The sequence below is a fragment of the Enoplosus armatus genome, chromosome 12 (genome assembly GCF_043641665.1).
Source record: "Enoplosus armatus isolate fEnoArm2 chromosome 12, fEnoArm2.hap1, whole genome shotgun sequence".
Taxonomy (NCBI): Eukaryota; Metazoa; Chordata; class Actinopteri; order Centrarchiformes; family Enoplosidae; genus Enoplosus; species Enoplosus armatus.
Genome location: NC_092191.1, coordinates 17,147,074 through 17,167,118, shown reverse-complemented (window position 1 = coordinate 17,167,118; position 20,045 = coordinate 17,147,074). Strand labels below are relative to the sequence as shown.

At 43.6% G+C, this 20,045-nt stretch overlaps 1 protein-coding gene across 1 annotated transcript; it reads left to right on the top strand.

Annotated features, from left to right (window-relative positions):
• The first annotated feature begins 4,944 nt into the window (after positions 1–4,944).
• nid1a (nidogen 1a) lies at positions 4,945–18,399 on the top strand. The gene is made up of 20 exons (XM_070915736.1): positions 4,945–5,186; positions 7,027–7,329; positions 7,404–7,630; positions 7,740–8,038; positions 8,124–8,264; positions 8,865–9,116; positions 9,420–9,620; positions 9,796–10,029; positions 10,228–10,365; positions 10,850–10,978; positions 11,428–11,571; positions 12,520–12,639; positions 13,156–13,374; positions 13,515–13,687; positions 14,345–14,471; positions 14,578–14,749; positions 15,216–15,373; positions 15,458–15,581; positions 16,301–16,413; positions 17,050–18,399. Exons 1-20 carry the CDS (start codon positions 4,983–4,985, stop codon positions 17,178–17,180), a joined length of 3,609 nt encoding a protein of 1,202 aa, XP_070771837.1. The 5' UTR covers positions 4,945–4,982; the 3' UTR covers positions 17,181–18,399.
• The last annotated feature ends 1,646 nt before the right edge of the window (positions 18,400–20,045 follow it).

The window sequence follows — 20,045 nt, the reverse complement described above, 5'->3', positions numbered from 1 at the left end:
GACCTGCTCTCCCTGGCCGGAGCGGAGGGGCCCTCTGCCGGTGTTCGCAGCCGGGTCTCTCTCGGCTCTCACGCCCGGCAGAGGAGAGGTGAGAGCCGCGGCAAGAAAAGAGGAAGAAGATAAGGCTGTCAGGAAGAGGGAGAGAGACAATGCAGGGGGAAGAAAACAAGGCGAACTTCCTGCTGCAGAGCCAGAGACAGCCAGGGAGCGAGGCACATGATCAGTGATGAGAATGAGCCGTTTGTCAGCAGCGACGGCGGGCAGGAAGCTGCCGAGAGCTGCAGCCAGGAGCTCAGAGAGAGGACCAGCCCCCGCCCCCTCCTCCTCCTCCTCCTCCCGCAAGCATTACGTGACGCTACGCATCAGCTGACGCACGCTACTGTACCTTTAACCCTGTGATGGGACTTCCCACCGCAGCACTGATCCCAAGAGAGCAGCTCAGAGCTGCTACATGTATTTACTTTCACTTTACGAAGACATCCTTCCACACAGGGAAGTTCGTAAAACAATCTACACAACACAGCCACACTGGTAAACTCATTTTTACACAAAAAGGGGCACAAGCTAAACATCATGATCAAAGCACTTACAAAGATACCATGAAGCAGTGCAAGATGTTACATTACTTGCAAACTTTACATCTTAGAGTTATGGCTATAAAATCTAGTTTGTACCTAAATAAAATAGCTACAATTTACGTTGAACGATAAGTCATGTACTTAAATGAAGCTGGGGTTGGCTGCTTGGGGCCCCTATTCATCCCCCCACCCCTTGTTCCCCAGAAAATACTATATTAAAACTAGAGATAAAGAGAAATTAGCTTTTTGCCTTTAACCTTTACTACAGAACAAAAGGTGCTGATAACTGCAAATGAAGGTGGCCTAGTGGTTTAAGACACGTACCATGTGCTGTAAACGCAGTGTAAACTATTAAATAAAGGCAGAAAGCCCAAAAAATAAACCAGAAGTGTTTGCAGAAGTAGCTTTACACTTATTAATTACACAAATTAATTCATAAAAGATCCTTAATCATATGACTTTATATGTTAAAATTGTATTCTTACAAATGTTTTATTAATTCATTCACTTTTTATTAACCAATTAATCAAATGACTGTAATGTAATTGTCACAGAGGGAACCTGGAGTCTTTGGGGCCCCTGAGGGTCAAAGTTTCTAAGGTTCAGCGTGGTGAGAAGGAGCCGGCGTGATCTGCCTGAGCAGCAACCAGAAAACAAGGGGCAGTCTGGGGCCCCGGGGCAGTTGGTAATCCAGCCTTGACAAGACATGAGATGGTCAAACAATGGTCAGATTAATGCAGCAGAGGCCCACATATTCTGACTTTTTATTGTCTTGAATACAAGTCAAGCTTCAAAAATGCTGGACCCTATAAATTCAAATCAGTAGTAAATTTGAGGTCTCAAGGTCGAGCTGAGACGACACTATCAGGGTTGTTGTCATGGACTTTAGAAAGCTCCTCCAGGGCCAAGGAAGACGTTATACAACTGTTTAATAGTAATTCTCCTCACAACGAATAAACTGAGCGTTATGTATAAAATAAAAACAGAAGTTCCCAATTAATTTAACCAAGAATGCTTCAGGTCTGGTCATAGAAGCAGGATTTGGTTTATGATCCGAGAAGAAACATGTCTAATCTGCACACAAACATCAGTGAAGTATGTTATGGTTAGTAGAAGTAGGGTTTTTGTTTCACAGGGCTGGGGCATGTGAACATGAGGAAGGCCAAGGATGGAGGTCACTCCTGCTCACCTTTGACTGCTGTGATACATTAATCTTTTCACACACAGGGACACTACCACCCAGGCGCCACAACAAACAGGATGCTGTCAGCAGGACTTCCCTCCTGGCTTCACTTTGAATAGCCGCATCATTAAAGATTTCAAACATTTGGCCTCTAATGCGTAATATGTAAAAACAATATCAATTACATCATCATGTGCCTTGTTTCACATATTTGTTTTGAGTAAAGACACACTATAATTGTGTTATGATAAATCTGAGGACTTAATCAGATGGCAGACAACTAGCTTAAAGCCTTTTATAAATGGAACCAAATATTTAGTCTAATAATGAAAGGATAAATGTGATATTTACAGAGATATTTATTATGTTCAGAGTTCCCTCAGCCTGGCTCCAGCCCTTTAACTCGCCCACGTCTCCAGTTTTGTCTCTGAATAAAAAAGAATAATAATAGAGAGGTGATGAAATGGCACTTCAGTCTGATTATCAGGCACACACACACACATCAGATCTCAGTCTTCTGCTGGTTCCCTAGGCAACACAGTCTGAGACAACAGACCCACTCAAACAGTACAGCTAATGACATCACTGGCCCCGGGGTAAATATCCCATCAGCCACTGAGAGTCCAACAAGGGCCCAATGTGTGTCACCATTTAGTGCAGTGAAAATCGACAGTGTTATAAAATAGATAGTGTGTATATATAAAGACAACTAGTGTTATTGGGTGAAGTAGTTTTACTTTCATACATAAAAGCATTATTGGTAAGTCCTGCAGTCATGAATATGTTTTCTGTTTTGATAAACACAAATTAGCCCTTGCTATTTAACATCCGTGAAAAAAATATTTTTAACATACTCTTTTTTAGATAAAATAAACAAATACACATACATCTATGATATGAATGCACCTGCTGTGTGTATATACATTTATATTAATCTCTGAAAACCTTTTAATTTTAAGGAGAATATAGTCTGACAGCGCAAATACAAACTTCATAATATGACCAGAGGGTGGCACCGTTCAACTGTACAAAGATAGAAAGGATCCACAGGAAGTAAATGTTTGAGGCCAAAATGTTTAATTCATGAATTCACTTGTGAATAGTCTCTTTCCAAAATACCACGGTATCCAGTTAAATATCTAATTATCATTATTTAAAATCCAGAGAAATGTTGCTGTATGGAATAATTTAAAATGATTCACCTGTCAAAAATGAACTGCTTTGTAGAGCTATTTGCTATTTACTACTAGTATGGTTCAAAATCTGCAATGAAAAATAATCTTTTCACATGGTGACTGAGACAAAATCTTACATTTTATCTGTGGCATCTTGTCTGTTTATTTTGGAGTCTTGACATTACCAAACCATTTAAGAACATTAGCAGCAGATGGAGAAGCAGCAACATAAAGCCACACTAGATGGTGAAATGTTCATTACAGCACGCTACTGTCAAAGCCCTACAAGTAGAGGGGCTGAAAATGGAAAGTTTGAGGGTGATGCTAAAGAAAAGGCTGTTGAATCATTAAAATCACAAGGATTTATCCCATCTGAAGCACAAATGTGCCCTTTAAATTTCACAGCAATCTGACCATTACGTTTTGGCCTGAGGGTGGTGCAAGAGCGTAGCTCTTTGAGTATCCACAAAAGGCTCATCCTCTAGGGCAGTGATTCCCAACCTATTTGCCTTGCAACCCCTTAAACAAATCAATATCCTCTTGGGACCCATGGGAAGTTATGGCCTCAGGTTGGACATGAGCTGTGAAGAGTTTGACCAGATTCAATACGGTTTTTCGTCTTAGATTATTTCATTTGGAGTTGGTGAAAATATCCAGTGTTTCAAAAGAAAGGTTGAGCTCATTTTAACTACTTTATATACTGTCGGGTAGTTTAATCTATAGCCATGCATCATATTCTATAAGAACATTTCATCCTTCAGTTTATCACAAACATTCAAAATCACCCAATTTGGACATATGTGGTTTTCACTGGACAGGAAGGGATTGGAATCAGAATCAGAATCAGAAATACTTTATTGATCCCCGGGGGGGAATTTGTAACTTAAAACTAGTAACTAAAGCTGTCAGACAAATGCAGTGGAGTACAAAGTACAGTATTTGCCTCTGATATGTAGTGGAGTAGCAGTATAAAGTTACATACTCAAGTACAAGTACCTCAAATTTGTGTTTAAGTGCAGTTCTTGAGTAAATGTACTTAGTTTCCACACATCTAGTGGAAATCTTGGCATTCATTTGGAGGTGATTTATTATCTTGTGTTTCAAAATACATATGGATCAGTGTGTTGGCCAAAGCCCTTTAAGGCTGACGTTAGCACTAAACAAAAGGTCAGAGGTCATCATGGAGGCCGTGAATGCCCATATTAAAACGTCATGGCTATGTGGCCAACAGTTGCTCAGATAAGTGGACCAAAGTGTTGGATGGATGACTGGCCGTCCGTTAGCAGTGCAGAAACAGCTCCAAGTGGAACCATATTACCAGCATGCACCTCATTATCCCAGCTTGAGTCGAGTCTGATAGCCACAGCGGCATGCCTCAAATGATTAGTGTATGCTACAGTGCTCTGTGATATTGTCCTTTACATAATGTTTCAATCAAACTGGCCGTGGGGCTCTGTTGCTGGTAACTGGTCCATGCTCTGATGTCTATGCTCTGATGGCCCCTTGGCCTGTGTCCAAATCTGCCAATACAGGTCCAGTGTTGTCCCTCTGGAGACCCTTGGACCTCCCACACAGTGGCCCCTGCATTATAGTACCTTATCATCCAAACAGAGATGGCTGCCGTCTACTGTATTGGCAATACTGGAACAATGAGTGGCAAGTCAGGGTTTAAATCAAAGGATATGTTGTGAAACTGACCTCAGTGCTTGTCAAAGTCTACTAATGTCCTCAACCAACCCTTATAAGTCCTGTCATGCAGTGTTCTTGTTTTTCAAAGTGGGCAATCAGAGCCAATAAACTGACCCACAGCATGCCGGCCTACAGCCAGTACCACATCACTTCAGGAATGTGTTTTAGTAACAGCATGAAAAGAAAAGTATAGGCTACCTCTCATTTCTCTCTCCAGTGTTTCAGCGCCCCCACTCAACTCCGCCCCACGTACGTCTCCCAAACTCTGACTGAACTCTCTCGTGGAGTGAAGTCACTCTCCACTAACCTGGCCCGGGAAGACCACAGGACCGCTCGACTGCTCCTGAAACGCGAACAATGGGTTGGCAGGAGCGAGGATGGCTCGTCTGTGCGAGTTTTCTTGGACTTGTGGCGTCGGCGCAGAGCATAACGCGGGGAGAGCTTTTTCCTTTCGGGCCAAGCGCAAGAGACCAGTTACTGGAGGCAGGGAATGACCAGACGCACCAACTGGAACTGGACAAACCAGTGTTGTTTTATGATGGCACTTTCGACCGCGTCTTTGTAAGTTAAGCCATAACTTGGCACACTGTCATGGTACTTTAAAACTCACGCGTGGGATTTATTGGTCGGGGTGGACTGTCCATCGATCTTGCGCAATTGCGCATAAGCTAGAAACCCCGGGCAGTTATACGTGAAAAGGGGTCAGTGGTTGCAACCTTAAACAATGCCTGGAAGTTGCAAAATACATCTGGGGCAGGGTTAGACTTTTTCTGCCGCTCTGGAGTATTTGTAAATATTGATTTACTTATCACAGAGGCTGCTGTATCTTGTATCTTGTGGAATGCATGCGTCCACGCATTCTTACGGCTTCCCCTGAGGTTATCATTTTGCTGTTGACACAAAGACCAGTGTACTCCAGGAAACTTATTTCGCAATGCATCCCAAAACCTCTACTGATGACTGATAACCGTGGGGTCAACGAGAGAAGCTCATATGAACCAAATGTATGTTTAAAATGTTCTCATCCTGCAATATCTAAATGGCATGCAGTATGTAAACTGTGCAAACCAGTGACTTTGAAGGTTAGTCTGTAACCTTCAACACTTAATGTGTTTGTTAGTTTAAATGAGTTTACAAAGGGCAATAGCAACATTTAGCTGAAAGCTGCAGCATTGTGTTGGACAAACAGCCCATTATTCCCTGTGATGCTCCTTTTCAAAGCAAAGTGCTGCATCTCTGTTTTAATTGTGCTGCATGTGGATAATATACCATCAGAGAGTAATTACATACAAAAGGTATTTCCCTTGAAAAACAGGGACTCAACATTTGCCTAAGCTTCGTCCATATTTTATTAAAGAAAAGTAAATAGTCTATAACCATTCAGTAACCATTATTTATCTGTGTTACAAAGACAGCTTCATCTTTAATCAGTGGATTACATGCCTGGTCTCCCCCGAGGAGCACATCTATTTGAGGAGATGTGCAGAGGCAAGACGTTGTGGTTAACACATGAGCCCAGGGTTGAAAATGAATATTGAATTCCTTGTTATAACAATAAGTCTAGGAGGGGTTTCCCCACTGCTGACTGCCTCCAAGTTATCTACACCGCTCACCACAAACATATTTTCTTCAGCAGTCAAGATGGCCTAAAGAGTTGTTTTTCTTCTATGAGACAGTCTACCCTGAACTGTCTGTGCCCTGTAGGTGAACAGAAGAAAAAAAACACTATAATTATTAGGAGGTTTTATTGTCTGCTCCTGAGTGTGATTCATATTCCCCATATGTCCGGGCAGCCACTAACCTTAAAGATCCCGCTCTCTCTCTGCACTACGTCTGCGAGATCAGAATCACTGATCATTTTCCCAGCTCTATCTTCCACGTTGGCAGGAAGTTTCTGTAATGAAGATTAGTGTGCAATCTCTGGGCTCTCTGGGGCTGCTCGTCAGGGGTAAGGACAGGAAACAGTGTGGCCCGGGCCAGGAATAGTGCTCTTGTTTTCCCCTGGTCAGGAAGTGAAGGAGCCCCATGTGTAGAGTGTGTGTGTGTGTGTGTGTGTGTGTGTGTGTGTGTGTTTGTGTGTGTATTTTCAACGCAAGCTCAGCTTTTCTTTTTTAAAAGCCCTGCATGTGTTCATGTTAAACCTAAAGTGTGTAAAAATCTGTGTTAAATGGCATCTTGTTTGTTCATTATCGCTTTTGTAGGACATGGCAGCTGACTTGGATCATTAGTCTAATGAGTTTGGAATAAAGATCAAAGTGGGTCAGACTTGGACTGGGTTTGCCTCTGCTGTGAAACAGTTCTTCGTGTGTTGTTATCCTAGTTATTATAAAGGCAGTCATATGGTGTTACAGTCATCTTGTTTCTTGTTATCCCCATTACCAACTTGAGCTTTTAATTTCAGATCAACACCAATGGTTTTGTTGCCACAACAGAGCCAACGAGCGAGTCGACATATCTTGGCAAAATGCCCCCAAACTTCGGAATGATTGCAGCTCTGCAAGGAGACCTGGACACGAGTGATGGCGTGGGGAAAGTTTTCTTCCGCCAAGACTCCAGTCCTGATGTCCTGCGTCGGGCAACCGAGCACATCAACAGGGCCTTCCCTGAGGACGATGAAGTCAATCCTACCCATGCTGTGGTGATCACCTGGGTTGATGTCGCCACCCGTGAACCTCAAAGCAGAGGAGATGGCATTGACAAGAAGGTAAGCATCACGGGGTTTTTCAAGTGATCTGTGGTGGAACTGGTCACTCACGTTCTCTCTGTTTTATTCCACAGAGGAACACCTTCCAGCTGGTTATTGCATCCCTGGAGACCGCCTCGTATGCTATTGTCCTGTATGTGAGGGATGGGGTACAGTTTTCCTCCACGCCTGTAGAAGACAGTAATGTGATCGTGCATGCTGGCTTCAATAAGGGTTTGGTCCGGGGTTTCCTGTTTTCCAGTCAGGGACCATACTACCGCACCACCACTGATGATGAGGCATCTGTCAGGGCTTTAGCAGAGTAAGTCAACCAATGGCTGTCAGCACAGGAACACCACTTCCTGACCAGTGTTGCTGTTTGGATACTGTTTCAAGAACAGTGACTGTAACAGTCTCTTTTCTCCTTTTAGGGAGACCAACTCTGGCCTGCGGGGGGTATGGGTGTACGAGATTGGAACTTCTCCCTATTTTAGCAACGTAGCTCCAGGTGAGGTCACTGACCTGCCCACTGAGGCCACACAGCAGGCGGCCCCTGAAGGCTATGAGGAGGCCACTGATGCAAGGAGGCCTGTGTATACTGATGGACAGCAAGTAGAGTACCCTCCTTATGAAGGGGGGCAGATCGAAGTCCACCCAGTTCAGTACCAGCCACATCAGCCTGAGAACCCGGAAGTGGTGGTGGTGGACGACACAGATATAAATGTAGATGGTGAGTCCACAGGAGAAAGGCTACAGATATTTAATCAATTAGCTGTTCCTGTCATATTCTTACTGTTCTTTTTCCATGTTTTCAGTATTCTCATACAACCTCGGGACTTGTGCGAACAACAGAAATAAGTGCTCTCAGTTTGCTGACTGCAAGGACTACTCCAGTGGATACTGCTGCCACTGCAGACCTGGCTTCTATGGCAATGGGATACAGTGTGTGGCAGAGGGTAACGTCACTCTTCTGCTTTAAGTGGACTTTTCATTCTGAAACAAGATTGAAACTGAGAGTGTTACTGCTTCAGGGAAAGGGAGAGGAATGGGTTTGGTTAAAATGCATGAAATATATGCCTTTGGCAAACTTCAGACCGTTTCATCTTAGCTACATTTTATGAGATCTGAGCTAACGTTATGAAATTTGAGCTTTTGATAACAATAAACACAGAAAACTGTGACATACTGTTTAGTCATTATGCTGCCTAAGCCTAGTAATGCTGCAGTGGTTTTTCCTATTTTGTGAAATTGCAGCTTTGCTTAGCTAATCAGAATCAGAATCAGAAATACCTGGGCGGAAATTATAATCAAAGTGGCTGGCATCGCTTGCTAATTTAAAGGCAAATAATTTGCTAGCGTGGCTAGCTAACATAGCTAGTGATGTTACAGCAATGCCACAGTGTTAACAGTTTAGCCTTGCTTGTGATGTGGAGATGTTGGGGAAAATCTTTTAGCAGTTCAGCAATTTCACTTTTTGTGTTCAGAAATTATTGTCCATTACACTGCTCCTGCAAATCTGTGGGTTCAGCCATGATGGGGTTTTTTTGTTTTCGCAGGAAAGCCACAGAGGATGAACGGTAAAGTGTATGGAAAAGTGCATGTGGGCAACTCTCCTTCTCCAGTGGATTTCACCAGCAACGATCTCCACTCATACGTCGTGGTAAATGATGGCCGTTCCTACGTGGCCATCAGTGACATCCCTTACAGCCTGGGACCCTCACTGCAGCCCCTGTCAGCCCTTGGTGGTGTGATTGGGTGGGCGTTTGCTCTGGAGCAGCCTGGCTTCAAGAATGGCTTCAGTATTATTGGTGAGGGAAACACTCCTATAACTGCACTAACAATATCGGATAATGTGATGCCCAGCAGCTTCTCATGTGATTTTCTCATGCTTCGTTTGGTTGGAAAACAACTAGAGTGAAGATTCTGGAAGCATACGTCTCTGCACACACATGTTACTGCCGCTGCAAGCAGTTTGCCACACAGCTGCAGTTTTACTCACTCTGTCCAGCTGAATTCCCCTCACATTACCTCAGCTGAGACAGACGGCGGTAAGCCAAAGTTCATCCAGGGCCAGGGTCTTAAAGCTACCTCCTCTTCTCTGTCCTCTGTAGGGGGGGAGTTCACACGGCAGGCTGAGGTGACCTTTCTGCCGGGGAATGAGAAGCTGACCATCAGGCAGGAGTTCAAAGGCATCGATGAGCACGACCACCTGGTGGTGAGCACCACCCTGGAAGGCCGGGTTCCTGAGGTGCCTCGTGGCTCCACTGTGCAGATCGACCCTTACTCTGAGATCTACCAGTACAGCAACAACTGTAAGACCCAGCTTGAACAGAGAATGTCACTCGGTTGTTTCTCCTGTCTTTTGCTTTTGGCCCAACCTCTTTATACAAAATAATGTCCAAGTCTTTTTATGATTTTGTAATCACAACTAAATGCTTAAGAAGTCAAGACTGAGAGATCATCATCTACATGTTTCTTACCTTCCAGTGATCACCTCATCCTCCACTCGGGACTATGTAGTGAGCTTGCCCGATGGCTCCACTGACACCAGGACGTATCAGTGGCGTCAGACCATCACCTTCCAGAGCTGCCAGCATGGCGAGCTTTTGAGAGACATTCGTCCGACTCAGATGCTCAGCGTGGACCAGGTCTTTGTCCTGTATGACGCTAATAATGAACTCATCCGGTTCGCCATGAGCAACAAGATCGGGGATATCAATGGTGAGGTCATGAAGATTATTTTGGTCTTCCTGTTTCGGTCTGCGCTCACTTCCTTCCCGGAGAACAACATATAACATCCTGACCAAGGACAGTTTTACTCAAAGTTAGGGCGGTTGTTGAATGGTAAATAAGTTTGTCTCATCGAATCACATAAACGAATATGATAGTAGTAACATGAAATACTCCCTTAATTCACAGGAGGACAGCCAGAGGAGAACCCATGTTTCACTGGAAGACACGGCTGTGACACCAACGCTGTGTGCCGACCTGAGCAGGGAACTCAGTTCACCTGCCAGTGTGCTGCCGGTTTCAATGGTGATGGCCGCACATGTTATGGTAAGACTGACATATGATATAATGCCATTGGTTTTGGCAATTCGCAGGGTGTAGTGGCCACTTGATTCTCACTACTTGTGTAATTTCTGCTTTTAAGTAAATCAGACTTAAATGATGCAGCCTTTCCAATCAGTCTCACATGGTAAACAAAGTTTCCCATACTCCCAGACCAGGTTAACATGTCCAGTGTGGTCCTCATCCCCAGCCTGCGCTCTATACAGCCAAGAATCTTTTGCATTGGAGACCAGACAGGAAGAGCTCTGAGGCACATACAGTAGAAAAAGGGAAGGAAGCATTTCAGACAGATGCTATCTGGGAATGTTTGTAATTAAGAAATCTAATTAAGCGCTCTCCTCTGAACTCCCGACATCCTGATAATGACGGACACTGATTTGACAAATCCAGACTTCAGATCTCCAAACTCCAAACTTGGGCCTAATGTTGTAGTGATTAGCATGTGATAATTGGCTGTTCCCTTCATCAGACATTGATGAGTGCAGAGAGAATCCTCAGATCTGTGGCTCCCATGCTATCTGCAACAATCAGCCTGGGACCTTCCGCTGTGAATGTGAAGATGGATATCAGTTTGCCAGTGACGGGCAGACCTGCGTTGGTAAGTGGTGTTTGTGCACTGCCAAGTACAATTACATATTTCAGAAAATCTCACCTGGTAGTTGGGATTTACAGGTACAAGACATAAATACCTACTAACCATATGTACACACATACAACTTTGAATTGAGCGGTGTAGTGATTATAATTTCAGGGATTATCTAGTAGAAAGTGTAATTAGGTGTGATTGTTTGTAAGTGTGAGTCTGTCCATCACACTGCCTGGCCTCAACTTTCCTTTCTCACTTTTCTGGTGTCCTGTTTCTGTTTGTCACCAGCTGTAACCCGCATATATTAAAGGAATAGTTCAACATTTTTGGAAATACCATTGAGTTAGAGAACAACTGTCTAAAAGTTTAATGTGATGTCACTTCAGGATCAGGATCTCATCTTAATCACTACGAAATACCAAAGTAAATTAACAGTACTTCTCTGGTCTTCTTCTCCTCAGAGGTTAATCGACCCGTGGACGCCTGTGAACAAGGCACCCATAACTGTGACATTCCTGAGCGTGCTCAGTGCAGCTACACTGGAGGCTCGTCCTACATCTGCTCCTGCCTGCCAGGGTTCGTGGGAGATGGTAGAATCTGCCAAGGTACTGCATAGAGACACCAAACACAGTACATGCTTGTGCTGAAGAATGATCACAGGCATACACTGCTTTCAGTTCGTAGGTGTCAGAATATCTACAAAATGGGCCTCATTCGAAGGTTACGTAACATACAACATTAATGAATGTATCATTTTACCTGTGGCACACTCCAGCCTTTATACGTATTGATGTGTGCAAGGAGAGTGTGAAATCTGAGTTTCCTGCCAGAAAGCTTAGCATTCATAAGCTGTGTTGTCAGAGAATCACCATAGTGGAAGGAAAAAAATATTTCTAGTTGTGATTTTAGTAGCTGCTGGCGATGATTATTGACATTCATCCAGAAATCTTGAGCATCCTTTGTTACACCTACAAGGAGAGTTTTAAAAAGCCCCTCCTTGTAATTGCCTCATCATGTGACAACGACAACAAAGGTCTGCTGAAGCTAATGGCTGCCTGCAAGGTATATCTCAGTCCAAAATCATATGACATGTTTTGATAATGGTTGGCAGTAATGTGAAGTATTTCTAGTCAACAGGATAGTCCTTTAACACAAATAGTCCAGATTTCAAATCCATTACATGGACTTTAAGGGTATAATTGTTAAACCATCTGCTCTGGGCAGGGGGAGGTGAGACTGCTTACATAATACATCTGCAGTGGTTGAACAGTGAAACATGAAAAGCAGATGGGTGTTTCATGTGTGGAGGTCGGCGTATAGTTTTTTCTGGCTGGTCCTCAGTAGCACTCATTCATAGTTTCCATTCTTTCCACGCCTTTGCTTGTTGCTCTGTGCTCCGAGGACAGTTCTGGGCACAGACAGATCCAGATCACACTGTAGATCCCTGACCATAAAAGGACACAACAAAACGGACACACAAAGAATATTTTAGCTGTACGGTTGAAGACGGCTTCTTCGCTGTCCTCACTCACCCTCTTTTATCCTGCCTGAAGACATAGATGAGTGCCAGCCAGGCAGGTGCCATCAGGACGCCGTGTGTTACAACACCCAGGGATCATTTACCTGCCAGTGCAGGCCAGGTTACTATGGCGACGGCTTCTACTGCTCTCCAGGTAAGTCTTTTGGAATGCCATCACTTTTTGACAAGCAAACCCAACATCTTACTGCACACCGCTGTCAGTTGACTTGACTCCATGTTCAGTCTGGTAACATTCACTCTGTGCTGCTACAAGTTTATTTTGGATATCTGTCGGGGGAGTTTTGGTAACAGTTTTCTTTGATTTTGTTGCAGACTCAGTAATAAATAAATGAATTGAAAATGAATAAAAGAATGGAAAACGGATAACTTCCCTTCTCAGCATTGTTTATTCCACCCATTTGGAGAAGAGGAGTGTTTGGAAATGAGTTCCTCACCAGAGTATATGGGTGCCAGCTGGAACCTGTTTTTCATTTTCTTCTGGATAGCAAAAGGAATTTGTCATGTCTTACGAGGGATCAGGGAGTTTTTGTGTGACTGAATTGAAAGCAGAGGACAAAAGGAAATATAAATGAGCTTATGACTAAGGTTGTGACATTGTTGCAGGGCATCTGTGTTTGCTGCGGAGCTTATTTTTAATGTTTCTCTTCAGAGAGGACAAAAACACAATGTGAGACCCACAGAGACAATCTCGTGGGTGGGTCACCGCGGGGCCCCCGGCCTCCCGTTGGACAGTACATCCCTGTGTGTGACGAGAACGGTGCCTATGAACCCATGCAGTGCCACGGCAGCACGGGACACTGCTGGTGCGTGGACCGAAACGGACAGGAGATCCCTGGGACTCAATCTGGGCCTGGCAGCAGACCAATGTGTGAGTGTGGACAACAAGAGACCACAGTGTCTCTCACTGTGTATTAAAAGACCAAATATGTCGTTTTGTTGACCAGAAAATGTTTCTGTTGGTGAAATTTGCGCTCGGTTTCCCCTCCACAACATGTTTGTCTCCCGTAGGTATCGACCATGGTGGTGTGCCACCACCTGTTGGACCCACCCCTCGACCTGATGTCCATCCCCTGCCTCCAGGAACACACCTGTTATTTGCCCAGAGCGGCAGGATAGAGCATGTCCCGCTGGAGGGTTACGATATGAAAAAGGACGATGCCAAGCCTATCCTCCATCTCCCTGTAAGTTTCTTTAAATGAACTTGAGAGGACTTTCTAAAAGCAGTCTGAGCAGTGTGATCCATTTTTATTTTGGTTGTAGATTTTCCAGGAATTTTATTTCCTCTTGATGCCAATATTTTTCTGAGAGATTTTAATGGGCTTTTTTGTTCATGAAACAGAAGATCGCAGCTGTACAATAAGCACTTGTGAGTAAAGGCACAATGTCAAGTCAGGATTTTTTGGGATGTGTGATCATTCGGATTTTTCTCGAGAAATCAACATCAATCAAAAGAGTCTACAGTATGTTTGGATTTCAGATCAGCCTCTCACACAGGTCGCTCCCTTGCTGGTAATAGTACTTGCATTCTAGCTCTGCGATTTCCCCATCTGCTTCATGCATTCAAGGCCTGCGCTTTATTGGAGGCACATGGAGACATTCAGCCTAATTACTAACATCAGTCCGACATCTTTGGTATTGCAATCTGCATTTCTTGTTACGCTGATTTCCAAACCAGCTGGTCTGATGTCTGGCCACGCTCAGTGTGTGGCTCTGTTTGTTTGGATTTATGTCTAGACGTTAATGTCCACAAAAACACATCTGCTGCATCTGTTTTTATCTCTCGTGTTTGAACAAGTGAAGTGCACTACAAAGATTGTTGGTTGCTGACCCCTCCGCAGGAGAAGGTAATCATCGGAGTGGCCTATGACTGTGTGGAGAAAATGGTCTACTGGACTGAAATCACATCTCCCTCAATCAGCAAGGCCAGCATCCAGGGGGGAGAGCCCATTGCGGTCATTAGATCAGGTAGCGTGGCTGTTCACTTTTACCCTCTCTGCTGGTTCTCTTTCATTTTCAGCCATGTGTGAATCAGGAGGCGGTTTTCGTAAAGCAATATGTAACCTCTCACCAGATTTGGATAGCCCAGAGGGTATCGCCATCGACCACTTGGGACGAACTATGTTCTGGACGGACTCTGTGAAGGATCGCATCGAGGTGGCCTCTTTGGACGGGTCTCAGCGTCGTGTCATTGTAGACTCTGATCTTGTCAACCCCCGTGCTATTATCACTGACTCTCCCAATGGGTGTGTATTGTTTCACATAAAACGTATATGCTTTACTTTACTTACTTTCTTTAGCATACTGCAAGTGAGATAAGGGACTTTTTTTAGTTAATTTGTTATAAGCAAATCCATCCCCCCTCAGTTCTGATTGGGCTGTACACATTTAAAGGAGTAGTTCAACAAGAGTTAGAGAGTGATAAGGATCTTCTCATATAACTCCTGGCAAGACAGCAAATAAGTGTATGTCCCAAAATGAACTAGTCTTTGTAAATACACACCTAGATAGGATAAGTTTATGTGAATATGTAATACATTAATCAAAAAATCATCCGTCTTTGGTACTCACGAGGAGCTTAGCAACAGGTTTGATACTGGTACAGCAGCTGTTAATGAATCTGATTTGTTGGCAGAAGAAGTTAAAATCTACCAGTAATTTGAATCTGTTCAGGATGACAGTGAACTGACTCCACACCTGTCCTTACAACAGTAATCTATACTGGGCCGATTGGAACCGCGATGCCCCCAAGATCGAGACCTCTTACATGGATGGATCCAACAGAAGGGTGCTGGTGAAGGACGATCTCAGCCTGCCAAACGGCTTGACTTACGACTTTCAGAGCTCTCTGCTTTGTTGGGCAGATGCAGGTACTGTAGATTTCAGACAGATGACTCATCTATGAAACGATGTCTGCCTTGTGATCAGCAATAAGAGTAATCTCTCGCCTGCAGGCACACATAAAATGGAGTGCATGCATCCTGGCAGGGGTGACCGCAGAAAGGTTATGGAGGGGATCCAGTACCCTTTTGGAATCACGTCTTTTGGGAAGAACATCTACTACACTGACTGGCGGAGGTTTGTCTTTTTGTATTATCATGAACATTTTTGAAGTCTAGCTTTTTATCCAATGACAACACATGGGATGTAAGTAAAACTAATTTTGTGGTTGGGGGTTTAGCCAGAGTTCTCGTGTAGCTTGGTTCTAAATGGTCCTAAATTACTACACACTGGAATTTATAGCATCAAGGACATAGTGCAGGCTTTATCCATGGTCCACTGTGCAATGTAAGAATCCAGATCTGTCAAGGTGGAGGAAGGAGAGGGTAGGTCAGAGGTTAAAAAGCTCCCCACACTTCAAGCACGGGCCCTTGATGTCGGACACTCCCACTCTGAAGACTGTGGAGCTTTCTTCCCATGCGGCTGATTCTGTATGTTAGCCACTGCAAAAAGGCGGGGGTTGGTGTGACTATTTGTGTGTGTGTGTGTGTGTGTGGGGTGAGGAAGCATCTTAAAAAGTGGCAGCTGCTTGCAATTTCTCAGCCTCAGCGTCTGTGAGTGACCTGCTCAGGGCCTCCCTCTGATCTTGCCAGGGCTAGAGAAGGTTGAGAGGTGGTGGTGGTGTTGGTGGTGGGGGAGGGACACAAACTATGTTAGTAATGGCCAAGAAATCTACACTAACCCTTACTCACTCTTGACAGACTTTATACAAAACACAAGGAGGCAGGATGCTAACATTTCTCAAGCTGGGATAGTCCCGGATTGCTAAACTCTTGTGCCGCTTGTGTTTACAACAGGGATGCCGTGGTGGCTGTGGACCGTTCAACCGGCAGGGAGTCAGACGAGTTCCAGCCTCAGAAACGGACCAAGCTATATGGGATCGCCACTGCCTATGCCCAGTGTCCTTCAGGTAAATATGCCAGTTGTGAGGGTGCAACAGGGCCATGTATTCTCGTGAATTCCCCTTAAAATGTTTCCTCTTGAAGTCTTCAGTGAAATTTTTATTTACCAAGCAACTGGTGAGAAAACACTCTTTCCACGGCTGAAGTCACCTTTTTACTGCATCTAGCACTGATGTGCAGCCTCACTTCAGACCCATTTCTAGAAATAGCTTGACCCTTGTACATTTGGGGGCTACCTTTGAGTCAGGCTTACTATCCATTGCCTTCACTCTTCGGGACCTAGCAGCCCAGTTTTGTGACCGTCGTGTGTAACAAGAAAAATCGCAGGTTCACTCCTCGACCTGAATTCTGCAGCTAGAATTCATCATTACGTGAAGGGATTACTGATGTTACTGTGCAGCACCAGGCCTCATCCTCCCTTCTAGATAAGGCAGCATGCATAAAGCCAGGGAATGTGGAGCCAAGGGAGAGGGGGGCCTCCAACATCTGGAGTTTGCTATGGGTTTCCTTTAAGTATGTATATATCGGTTGAACAAACAGCAAAGAGACCGTTTCCTGCTTTTCCCTGCTATGGTGGCTTATGATTTATACAAATGTCCTGGAATGTCCCTTATTAATAAGAGTTTATGTTTTCCTTCCGCCAGGACAAAACTACTGTGCTGTGAACAACGGGGGCTGTACTCACCTCTGTTTAGCAACCCCCACCGGCCGCTCCTGCAAATGTCCCGACAACGCAGTGGTTGTGGGCTGCGTGGAGAGAGACAGCGGGTACTGAAAGGAGGCGGCTGCGCTCTGAGAGTTGACACTGTTTGGATGTTGTGACCGCAAAAATTAGGAGCCACTCAGCATTACTAAACTATAGCTGCTGAAAATGCCACTGAAAACCAGAGATGAACTTACTGTGCCTTTTATCGCTCAGTGTTACGCTTATCTACATTTTTACATTTCCCATTGCCTTTATAAAACCACAGCTGCCTTTGAGAATTGTAAATATAAACACTATTATTTTGTCTTTTCCTGAGTGCACATAAACTGAGAACAAAGCTCAAGGGATACATAATTTAATGTGAAATTCATCACAGCAATGCATGACATCATCTCATGTCAGCTGTGTTACACTGTGGCATGTTTGGATTAGCTCATCTCGTGGAAGTATTATTGTGGAGTATGACTAGTGTCTGTACACGCTGGTGGGATGAGTTTACATGCTGGGCAGTAAAAGAATACACATTTTTCTAACATGTTGGTCTGCTGTGTCTGTGGCTTTAGTGCAATTATAGCGACACCGTGTGTTGGGTACAGTTAATTACAAATCCATATTTGTTGTGTTGCGGTAGGTGCCGCCAAAGTAAACCTTGCGAATAGGTGATAGCTTGTCATGTACAGTGCCTACCATGGGTGAACAAATGACCTGTCTACAGCAACATTTATGTAAATGTAGAATATCTAAATGTTTGTCGGTCCCTAAATCCTGCTATTATTCAAATATTTCCATAGAAGTGTGTGTGGCCCATGAAGCAGCATGAATTACTTTTTAAATTATAGTACTTTCCCTCTCCTTTGTTATACGGTATACATTAATGTAGTTTTTACCCCCCACAAGGTCATTTATTTCTAATTCATTAAGTAGAAGTTTGCCCGAATAACGGACCGCTGGAAGAAGGGACGAAACGTTACACTGAGTGGATTTAATTTCCCAGGACACTGGACTGACGGCCAGGCCTATCATGTTGCTGAAAAAGTAATACAGTAACCTGTAACCTGCCTGTAAGTGCGGAAAAAAAGAGGCATGTGCTTTGTTGTTCTCATGTGGCCTGCTTCCAAATGCATGCAATGTGTCAATGGGCTGGCGTTTCTGCTTTGTTAAAATAAAGGACACAAAATGCTGCCACCCCCAACAGGCTGTATGTTGCCGCAAAAAGGGAGACACTTGCTTACGTCAGTGGTGCATTAAGGGGCTGTAAATAAACTCGGAATATGGTACATTTACCTCATGAGCTGAAATCTTAATTTTTATTATTGATTATTGTCGCCCACAAAATGTAAAACATGTTGTAGAGCCCAATGTGATTTCATCAAATTGCTTGTTTTGTGTGACTATCACTCCAAATCTAAAGATTTTCAGTTTACTATAAGACAAATAAAAGCAGCAAATCCTCACTATTGACAAGTGGACCTAGGGAATGTTTCCTTGAAGCAAAATAGTTGCCAGTAAATTTTCGGTCATTCAGCTAAATGATTAATCAGCAATTGTTTTGTCTCTAATTAATATGCAATCATAAATGATTTTACACACAAACTTGGGAAATCCATTCTCCACACCAAAACTGAAAGGTATGTACAGTACGTATTAAGACTTACAGCTTAATGTCTCATTAAACAGGAAGTAAACGTGTGCTACTCCAAAGATGGAGGACAGAACTCAATCATAACTACACGCTGTACTTTGTGAATAATCATTGTGTGTGGTGGGTTGTATGTGAAATGTTAAAATATCTCCTTGTTTCATCAATCATCTTACACATATTGACAAAACAATAATTCTTTTATATAATTGTATTATTCCGACTGGGACTGAAAGAGTCTTAACATCTTCCAATCTAAACAAGCAACAACTGCATGGACACTTTACAGAGACTCAACAAACGCACCACCGTCCCTGGACGAAATGCTTTGATTGATTGGGGAATTAGTTGTGTGTTATCCAATGGGAAGCAAAACAGGAGTCAGTGGGCATGTCACCGGCTGTGAGCGCCTGTTAGGATTTATGAAATCATGACCCTCAAACTTGTCTGCGAGGAATATTTTGCCCTGGCCAGCACAGATTTTAAAAAAAAAGTATAAATTAGTTTTATGGATTAATTAATTTATAAATGGGAGACAGAGTCCGCTTTCATTTTAACATGCTGAATCACATTCGTGTCAGATTCACCAGACGACTAAAAGCTCAGATTTTCTTTATCTAGAGGACTCAAATACGATAATTGTAGGTCAAGTTACTTACTGTCGAAATTTGGAATTTCAATACAAATGAAAAATGTCACCGACAAACTTAACTTGAAACGTTCAAGACATTTGCTTCCCTCACTCAGCCGTTGACGTTCTTGGGAGGTTCTAACGGCAAGCAAAGGGCGGTATTGTACGGGGTTGTCTTGCAGTCAGCGCTGAGGGCAAACTCACACTACGTTGTCCCTGCTGATCGAAGGCTAGCATTAGCTGGCTTTAATTTATGGGAAACCAAGGTATGTATGGAAATTATTTTTTCCCATTCGGAAATGGATATTATGAATGTAAGAAAGATGTAGCTATAGCCGGGCCGTGTGCTTATATAAAGGCCGTTAACGATGTGTTTCCCTCTGCTACACAGTTTTGACAGCTGCCATACACACAGTGCGATGCGATACAACAACCAGCATAACAGCTAACATTTGCTTGTTAGCAAAATAACTAAAATTTCGGAAAATGAATCTAGTTCTTGTAGAAAATATTATGTATAGCTGCTCTGAGGCTAATGTTGCATTTATGCAAATAATATGGTTAAAATTATCGAGCTTTCTTGCTGCATCTTGTGGTCAAGGTAGCTAGAACAATAAACACAACTATCGAGCAGAACTTTCAAAATAAAACATGAATTGCTAAC